We start from the raw sequence: 10,001 nt of genomic DNA, 5'->3' as shown, positions 1-10,001 counted from the left end.
ATTTATTTGAAATTGATTTAGAAGTAAGGATATTATTTAACTAAAAATTTATCTTGAAGAATATTTTTCTTATAGTTTTTGAGTTAATGAAGTTGAAATAATATTGCCGGTATATATATCAAAAATTCTTAGTACGAATTGCAATAAAGTGTTTTCTGCTTACTGTTGTTAGTTCACTGCGAATTAACATTTACAATTTGCGCGATATAATTATTTACTATTATTCATGAACGATTATTTTTTGGTTATACAAAAAACCATATCAAGCAATTTTAATAACCAATATTAATAAGTTAAGGTATATATTTGTATTACTATTTGTTTATGGATTGTGAAAAAATTAACATATTTTTGACATTTCGCTTGTGCCACTGTCATCATTGTTTTTTCTTGTAGTCATAGCTTTTTGCTGGCCGTGGTGCTTGTGTCTGGAGAATTGATAAAAAGGTCGTTTCCAAAAGCGTTAATATTCACTTTTTAAACCGGCTTTACAAATTCCGAAATACTTTTAAATATCAAAATTTCAAGAAATGTACCGTGTAGCTCTAAGAAGATCGTGTCAAACTGTATTGCAGGTAAGTTATAAGAAATTGTGTACGTGCAAATAAGAAAACACTCGTGCTCTTCTTCGCCCCTAGCACTGAAGTGAGCTTTTTGGTTGTTATGTCATATGTCAACGAAGTATTGAAAAAAAAATTTCAATATTTTTGAAAACAATATTTTACTTGACTCTGATTTTAATTGTATATTAATAAATACAAAAAAAAATACTTATCTATTTATATGCAAACAATTCAATGGGCATTATGTATTGACATTGCTTGTATAACCAAAAATATGACCTAATCTCATTACAAAATATACCCAATTTACAATTGACTATGAAAATTTATTAAATTATTTATCAGAAAACACAACAACAACAAGCTCGAAGGCATTTAAGCAATGATTTACCACCCAACGTAAGACAAGCCGGCTTTGGAAAAGTAATTTTAATACTGTCACCTTTTGTTGTAATAGGTGGTACTATAACATATGCGAAGTAAGTAATCGCTTTGTAATCACTATTTTACAACAATAACAAGAATGTATTTGCAGTTACGATAAAGATTTTCGAAAGAAGCTAGAAGAAAAAGTACCTGGATCCGAATATATAATAAAGGTAGCTCTCAAAGAAGAAAATCCCTTCAAAAGCATCAATAATAAAATCGATAGTATAAGTAATTCAGTATCTAATGCTACCTCAACTGTGACAGGATTCTTTAGTAGTTCCAAAAAAGATGCACCCAAACGTATGTATATATAAAATATATATTAAACATTATATAAGATTAATTTTAAATATATTACAGAAACAGATGAAATCAAACAAAAAGTTGAAGTCACCAAAACCGCAGCACCAATCCAAAAAACCGTAATCTTAATAAAAATATTTTTATATATGCTTTACATACTAAGCATCAATTGAAACAAACTTTAAATTAGTTGTTTTTCTTCTCATAGACTACTGCCGAAGAAAAAAAATTAACTGTGCCTGCCCCTGAGAAAATTATACCGAAACCAGTTGAAAAGCTACCGGATGATATTATTGAGTTAGAAAAAGCTGTTGAAGTGGCGGCATCACTGGCTGTTAAGGAGTATAATAAAGCGATTAGTATATTAAAAATGTAAATTGCTATGCATATAAATATGTGAATCCCATATATAAATTAATGAACTCCATTTTTTTTTAGTTTCAATGAAGATGTCCGCAATATTGTTGACCAAGCTATAAACCAAGTTGATCCAACTTTATGGAATACGTTGAGAAATAAAACAAGCGCGCGAGATACAGCAGTTGAGTATGCAGAGAAATTGGCACGTGAAGCTGTAGAAAAAATTGGTAAATTCAAATTTTTTTTATGTTCAGCTTTTAATTTATCATCATTTAAAAAATAGAACATAGTAAACTTCGTAATATTTTACAGTACAATATTATACAATAATAAGATATATTGCTCATCATAAAAACAACTATATTGAAACGTAGTGTAGGATTAAGATTCAATACTTCTAGAAAAGGATTGCTAGCATTTTAGTTGAAATGCTATCCTGACCTTATTTCCGAGTTCAAAGTTGTGTGAATTCCTTTAGATTAACAGTGCTAAGTTACAACAAAGTCACAAATTTGTACATATGTTATATAAATATTGGTTTTGTGTACTCTTATTTGGAATAATCATGCTTTACTTATTCTTACAAAAGTTATTATTTTATAGTATAAATATAATTCAATTCCAATAATTGATCATTTACTATCTAAGATAAAGATATTCTATAAAATGACAAAACCCAACAACTTCAACAATGCATTTATAAATTTTCCAACATTATCTTTAGGGACACGGACAAATTCAAAAAATTTCAAGCATTTTTATTTCAGCATACATATAGTTTACTTATGAGAGAAGATGTCCGAAGGTGGTTTATTCTTTCCTCAAAAATGTTATATTTAAATTTATTGCTGAAAATTAAACGTTTTAATCAAGATTTGAATGTATTACTTATAAGTTTAATACTACTAATCTTATAATAATTAATTATGAACTGTTTTTTTTTTAGAAAAATGTGAAATTGCTCTGGGCAAAGCAATAGATACGGAAAACCAGGATCAAATTTTAATAGTACGTAATAGGGTAAAAACCTTTATGGACCATATAAACTCTGTTAAAGATGAACTATATAAAACTAAAGATGTTGCTACAATGTCCGAAAAATACTGGAAAAGCGTAAGTTTAGCATACATTTCCATATAATAGTGAATCAAATTACAAGTTATATATTTTCATTCTTATAGGTGGAAAAAGCTCGCAACTACTTCATAAATGAGATCGAGTCATTATTTCCAGGACTTAATTTAGCTGAGAAGAAACTTAATTTATCTAAAGAGGATCTGGATTTGTTTCTTATGCATGCTTATTCGCACGTTTTAGCGTATCAAAAGGAATTACAACGGCTACAAACGGATGGTGAAGTGCGACTTAAACGTGCAATTGAAGCTTTTCGTGGAAACGATGCATCTGAGGCTGTAAAAGCCCAATTGGAATATCAGTTGGAATTGGAAAAACGTAAATTGGCGCTTGAAAACCAGAAGAAAATTTTTCAAATTCGTTCCGAATCCGAAAGACAACTTAGAAATCATTTGAAGCAACAGGCTGAAGCTCACATTGATCATCTGAAAGATGCATTAGCTTTAAGAGAAAAAGAATTAAAACGAAATTACTCACGCGAACTTGAAGATAAACTAGCCAGTGAGAGAGCAAATTATAAATTGCAATTAGCCGCAATGATGGGTAAAATGCGAGGAATGGACTCTGCATTGCAACGTAAGTATAATTTTGAAAAATATAGCAAATAAAATTCAATTTAATTCTGATGCACGCGGCTATTAGAAATTGATGATGAGTTAAAAGGTATTTACAAGAAATAGTATAGGTTACAATAATTGATTCACATTGAATATTATATATTAAAAAAATATTTGTATTTATACAATAAACAAATTATAAATTATTTTTTAGTTCGTGCTGATAGTGAACGTGCAACTCATCAAGCTCAAGCATTATGGGCAGCTTGTCAAGCACTGTGGTCAACTGTTAAAACTGGCGAACCAGGTGTTCATTGGAAAACTAAACTGCGCCCATTGAAAAATGAAATTAGAGCAATTTCTAAAGTAGCTGGTAAGTGTGTCAAGTTATAGAATATTTCCTAAAATTGATATCTAATAAAAACTGTTCTATTTACAGAGGGTGATGAACTTGTAGCTTGTGTTATTCAAAATTTACCACGTGAAGCGGAAGAACGAGGCGTTTTTCCTGAAGATGCATTAAGAGAAAGATTTATAAATGTTGAGAAAGTTGCACGAAAAGTTGCTCTTGTCCCTGAAAGTGGTGGTGGATTACCTACTTATTTCTTATCTTATTTGCAATCATTTTTAATATTAACACCAGATGATCCTATATCTCAAGATGAATTAGAAAATAAGATATTTGACTATAGCAAATTGGATACATACGATATACTTAATAGAGCGAGGTAAGCAGATTTTTTCATTTTCAAATTAAACATACTGACATGTTTGATTTCTTAGGTACTTTGTCGACCGTGGTAATCTGTTACAAGCATTGAAGTACATGAACCTATTACAAGGTGCTTCACGCAAAATCGCAAGCGATTGGATGAAGGAAGTGCAATTACTTTTAGAAACACAACAAGCTGCAAACACTTTGATGGCACACGCTGCCGCTAGTGGCTATTTATATTTGTAATTGATGTTAATGGGGCAAATGCTAATTGAGTTTATTTTTATTGTGACAAAATTAAAGCTGATTATAAAATTAAATTTATTTAATTTATGTTTAAATGAAATATAGAAAAAAATAAAGAAAATCGAGCAAGTACTTTAAATATAATATTAAGTATTTTACTTTTAACTAATAATTATATTTATCATTGCAATTAAATTTTTCTGAACATTGCAATCTCTAAACCCGAGAAGTTTTTGTCCAAACAGAAAAAAATACCATAATCAATAATAAACTTATAATTGGATTAACTCCAACTATAACGGTGTCCGAATTGTTCTCTTAACGAACACCATTGATATAGGATCGCTACCACAACGATAGATCCAATAAAATAGATTCAAGTAAAAGATAAATATATTAATTAATATATTATACAATATTAATATACATCCATTAGTAGTAGTTAAAGCAAATAATACAAACAACATATGTATACCAATTACCAATATTTATCAAGCAAGTTAATAATTTCTTAAGGGTTCCAAAAACGGTCAGGTCTGCGTCGCAGAGCCACTCGTCAAAGAGTAGCAAGTGGGCTTCAACATTCCCCATAAGGGTCACACAAGCAGATCCGGGCGGGATACAACAACAACATATTTCTTAACCGTTTATAAGTGTTATAAATATTAAAAAAAAATGTTTTTTGCATAAAATTTTATTGTTATAATTTTATACTACATAGGTGGCAAATAACTAGTTGCAATATAAATAAAGTCTTATCGTAACAAATAAATGTAATTCAACAGTATAATTTTGTTAGGTGAAGGGGCAATGTATTCGAACGCCATTGTTTGTAATTCAAAAGTTATTGATCAATTTTTTGGTTATCAGTAGGTTTGCTAGTATTTGTATTGTTACTGCTAAATTTGTCTAACGCAATAAATTTCCACCGCATATAAAATACACGCATGCGGTCCCAAACATTATCAAATGAATCCATAGCTGGACGTACATCAAGTAAAGCAAACTTGTATTCACTATCAACGAGTCCACCATCGTAATAATCAATGACATATCGTACATCCTTTCCACAGCGATCAACTATCCAATCGTGACGATCAAAAGGTAATTCGTATCTATGAAAGTAACATATACCAAACAATTCTTTATATTTTAATTTCAGACTCACCCTAACCAGCTACGGAAACGCGCACGGGGACTAAAATTTGCTGCCTTGCCGCCAAAACTTTTTAATCGAGGATTGCCACATTCGCGTGCATGTAACGCCTCCCACTTAAGTACTTCTTTCCAAGCTTGCTCATTATTAGCATTGTGTATATGTATGATATCACTCATATCTTTTTGACTTACATCTTCATTCTTCCATCGCCAACCTTTCCGTAGCATAGCATTCCAGAACATCTGTTGAGACGGATATTGCCAGAACTGTACACTACCGTCTTCCGTGACTTTTGGTATACTAGAAGTTACTCGATCTGTAGGCAGTGGAAACGGCTGATCTGGTGCTGGTTGCTGATTAGCGGGTGGCATCATATTAAGAGGATTTATATCACCTTGTCCATGCTGTACAGGACATTCAGAAACAGGTGACGATTTAACAACAGGTTCTGGAGATTTCGTTACATCTTGCTTCTGATGCATTGGACATTCAGGAGGTGGTGATCCATCTCCCATTTTTAAATGGGTATGATTTTTCGGCATTTCTGGTGCTGCTGCCATATTTACAGTTGATAAGCCATTACCCATTTTTTTCTATTAGTTTTAAACAAAAATAAAACGTTTTTAATACATAACATTAAAAGGTTTTATATATTTTAGTTGCGTAATTTACAACATGTGATAATTTTCTAAGAACAAACATACATCGTTTCGTTTGCCGGCTGCTTAACAAATCTAATTAAATTTAATATATATTCCACAATTAATTTACTACATTAAAATTTTGTTAAATAAATATATCCTTTTTGTTTAATTTTCAACCTAATCAAATTTAATAAAAATATAGAGCACGAGATATATAATTTTAAGAGAACATATTTTGACGTTTCCAGTTGCACTAAATTATCAAAGAATACGTGCTTGGACATCACATTTGCAACAGTATGAAATTTCACCTCGAAAGGTGTGTTGAATATTATTCTTAATATGATAAAATATGTTTTAAGTAACAATAAAAACAAAATATTTTAGATTAATAATAGTATTAATTGTTATTACATACCTATTTGAGAACATTAAAAATGTAAATGTTATTTGCGTATTAGTCGTAATAGTCGTATTTTATTTGCAGTGGGTATATATACATATATAAAAAATATGTTGCCAACTATATTTTTAATTTTTCATACGTTCTGCGGTACCACAATTTTTGTTTTTATCAAAATTCTTCAAAATATTTCTATACAAATATAGATGTACTCAAAATAAAACGGATAGTAGAACCACTTTTTAGACAAAGCAATTTTAACATATATGAGTATTTGAATTTTCTATTTTTAGAAACTGTGTTGTCCAAAAATTAAATTAAAAATGAAACCAATAATTTTTACATATATATTATGTCATTATTATTTTAACTTTCCATCATATTTGTATTAAAATTCAGATGGTAACTTGCCTGCTGACTTGCAGTCAATTAACAGCTGTTTTTTTGATTTCACCACGCAAGCTATAGAACAAAACAGGTTTCTACCACGAATTACTAAAAACAGTGCACCAAGGTTTTAGAGAGCAAATTACATACAATTCTGCTTCCATAACTCGAACTTCTATAACTCGAATTTCTCTATAACTCGAACAAAAATTTTTTTCGTGCCGATAGGAATATTGAAAAGTGCATTCTAGGGGAAGTCCCTTTTCCGAACCAAATGTTTAATTTTTTTCTGTCTTATATTGCTTCTTTGTGTAGATGCCAGTCGCTGGCAGCGTGGTTTAAAGTAAATAAAATAACTTCCAATGCTATTTTTAACGATTATATTAAGCTTGACAATAAAATTTGTATATTAAGCTTTCATATAGATGACAATATTATTGAGCACTATAGTTCTAAATTACTGGATCTAATTCTAAGCCCAACGGAAAGTGATGATGAGGCTTCGGTGGATGTAATTGTTTATCAGCCTTCCAAAAATGAAGTAGAAGACTCATTCAAAATTCTGAATTCATATTTGCTTTTTTGATGTTATTTACATAAAAAAGCAATTAAATGTTAGTACATCTTTTTTATTTCCTTGCATATAAGGAATAACGGCACTAATTCACCAAACCTTAACCAAAACCTAAACCAAATGTATTACCATCGACAGGCAATGCACCAAATTTTTGATAAATATTCACTGGGAACAATCATTCACGTCTGCTGAAATGAAAATAATTCAACTTTTTGATCGTAATGTCCTCTGTTACACCAACTACAAGCGCAGGTGTGACGTCCAGCACTTGCCAAACCCCATACTTCAGTTTACCTACATTGACTAGTTCGACCTTATATCCGCCCGGTGATAGGTCACCCGGCTGCATGACACAATCCCGACGTTTCCACTTCTAATACCCTATTCTCTGAGCTCTTGCTAGTGTAACAAGCTCCTCAATACTTTGTCATATACTGCAATAAGAGGTATACAGATGCGTCCATTGCTCCACTTTACAACCGTGGCCTTCATGATTCTAGTCACAAAGTCTACAACTAAAGCATACCACTCGCAATTATCTTACTTCAATACCTTCTAGCTTAGATAAATCTAAGAGTCTTTAGCTCAATACTCTCCCCTAATTACTGCAATGAAGTTTGCCACATTGCTCGTCAGGTCAGTGGTTCAAAATTTTCTTCATTTATTCAGAGATGGTTTTAGTGGGTTAAAGTCTTACATTGTGCTGTCTATGCTTTCTACCTACTGCGGAAAAAAAAATATTTTTACTAGTAATTTTTGAAAACTATAGACCACAATGTTTTATTTAATTGTCTAATTGACAAGTTTAATGATAGATATATTTTTTTAACTACAATTCTTTCATATAGGGATTTACTAGGTGAAATATAGATTAAGGATTTGATTTAAGTACAATAAATGATAACTTTTGTGTATAAAAAATATGTAAGGAGAAAATATTAAGCATATTTTAATTATGTGTTTATAATTTCATTCGATTTCATCCAATAAGATCGAAATTTTTATATAATATTGAGACAATTTGTTGCAATAATAATATAAATTAAAATTTTAAAAACGTTTTAATTGTCAGAGACATCATAACAACAAGTTCATATATTAAAAATTTAAATAATAAAATTTATTCAGTCAAGCACTGATAAACATAACGTGTTATTTGGAGAAAATTATTGCTCATACGCCTCGTGATACCATTTTAAAGCTTTTCCAACTAAAAAGTGATAAATGTGTATTTTTATATATAAAATTGTAGTAGTAACTCTAATTATTAAATGTAATTATTTAAGTAAATTTCCTGTTTTGTCTTGAAAAATAATATTTATTATTTATAATTAATGAGCTTGTGGTGACGTAGTTTACTAGAACGAACACGTTTCACATGCTTAAATCTATTCAATATTCATCTTGTTTTTTGTATTTTGTTTTTGTTTTTTAAAGTTCACTCACAGCAAATATTTATTTGAGCTTTCATTTACTCGTTAGTCACTTTGCAATGGCATTGGCTTAAGCCGTTACATCAGTCAAGTTTTTATCTTTGTTTTAATATGTTTTTCTACACGTGTCTTAAATTACACCTATATTGTTTTTGTGTTTTGTTGTTTTTACTATTCTTGCTTAAGCAAAATCAATTGTTATGCAGCTATTTCTGTTTGTTGTACAATAAATAGCTTATGTCTCTCTTTTCGTTATTGTTTTTGTTATTGTTTTTGTTTTTGTTTGTGTCGCAATAAATCAGCCCGCGTAACAATTGAAGGTGAACGCTGCCATTGCAACTGTCATAACCAGCGCACAAATGCAACAAGCATTCATTAGTATCGATTTCATTTACATGCCGACTCTAATGCGGCCGATGGAGAGACTCGTAATTGTTGGAACTTCAAAATTAAAGAATAAAATAATTCAAGCTTTCAATTGTGAAAAAAAAAATGTCAGTTGCAGACAAAAATCCACACGAAAGCGAAGGGAAGCCCTTAAAGCAAAGGTGTTATAAAACAGATTTTGAAGAACCACATTATCATTTCGTGATGGTTTGTTGACAGTTTATTATAGATAAACACTTTGTGTTTTTCTCATATATAAGATAAATGTATATAACAATATTTTTATATAAAAGATTTAGCAGATATAACGTTTCATTTGTTTTTCACTTGGGAAATATCGCTTCACTTAAGTATTCTCTATATATATATATCAGCAAGAATAATAACATTATTTAAATTATTATAGAAATCTAAATAGACTTTTAACTAAAATTTAATGCTATCTTTTAAAACTATCATGTATGATTACTATCTGTTAAGTTAGACTTACTATATGTTAAAGAGATTGAAGAGATTACCTATTCAAACAACCATATCTCTTTAGTGTAAAAATATTTTTTAATTATTCAAACTACAAAAATATCTGGAAATAATCAAAATTTCAGAATATATCACTCTTACTCGATGTGACCATCGTTTACCTTGACTATGGCCTTGAAAGGCTTAAAAAATTGTTTGCATGCTCACGGCTCTAAAGGAACTTC

General features: G+C 30.1%; 3 protein-coding genes across 4 annotated transcripts in view; 2 read left to right on the top strand and 1 right to left on the bottom strand.

Moving 5' to 3' along the window:
- The window catches only part of LOC119676295, a 2,759-nt gene extending 2,612 nt beyond the window's left edge, over positions 1 to 147 (top strand). The window contains exon 4 of the mRNA XM_038087534.1: positions 133 to 147. Within this exon, the coding sequence (XP_037943462.1) occupies positions 133 to 147 (15 nt within the window). The remainder of the gene's footprint in view (positions 1 to 132) is intronic.
- LOC119678931 (MICOS complex subunit Mic60) lies at positions 15 to 4,442 on the top strand (the record flags this gene model as incomplete). 2 transcript variants are annotated; one of them, XM_038091037.1, is given in 13 exon segments in its annotated part: positions 15 to 298; positions 397 to 575; positions 909 to 1,042; positions 1,099 to 1,292; positions 1,353 to 1,414; positions 1,504 to 1,667; positions 1,734 to 1,882; positions 2,602 to 2,768; positions 2,837 to 3,365; positions 3,432 to 3,452; positions 3,561 to 3,719; positions 3,786 to 4,074; positions 4,130 to 4,442. In XM_038091037.1, coding segments are annotated over 12 exon segments (2,091 nt in total). In that variant the 3' UTR covers positions 4,308 to 4,442.
- Positions 4,443 to 4,991: 549 nt separating this feature from the next.
- LOC119683560 (cytochrome c-type heme lyase) lies at positions 4,992 to 6,282 on the bottom strand. Its single transcript, XM_038097276.1, has 3 exons — positions 6,171 to 6,282; positions 5,476 to 6,059; positions 4,992 to 5,422 (listed from the first exon to the last, which is right to left on the bottom strand). The coding sequence occupies exons 2-3, from the start codon at positions 6,051 to 6,053 to the stop codon at positions 5,152 to 5,154; spliced, it is 849 nt and encodes a 282-aa protein (XP_037953204.1). The 5' UTR covers positions 6,054 to 6,059; positions 6,171 to 6,282; the 3' UTR covers positions 4,992 to 5,151.
- Between the last annotated feature and the right edge of the window lie 3,719 nt (positions 6,283 to 10,001).

Source organism: Teleopsis dalmanni, chromosome 2 (genome assembly GCF_002237135.1).
Source record: "Teleopsis dalmanni isolate 2A chromosome 2, ASM223713v2, whole genome shotgun sequence".
Classification (NCBI taxonomy): Eukaryota; Metazoa; Arthropoda; class Insecta; order Diptera; family Diopsidae; genus Teleopsis; species Teleopsis dalmanni.
This window is presented reverse-complemented; position numbering and strand designations above follow the sequence as displayed.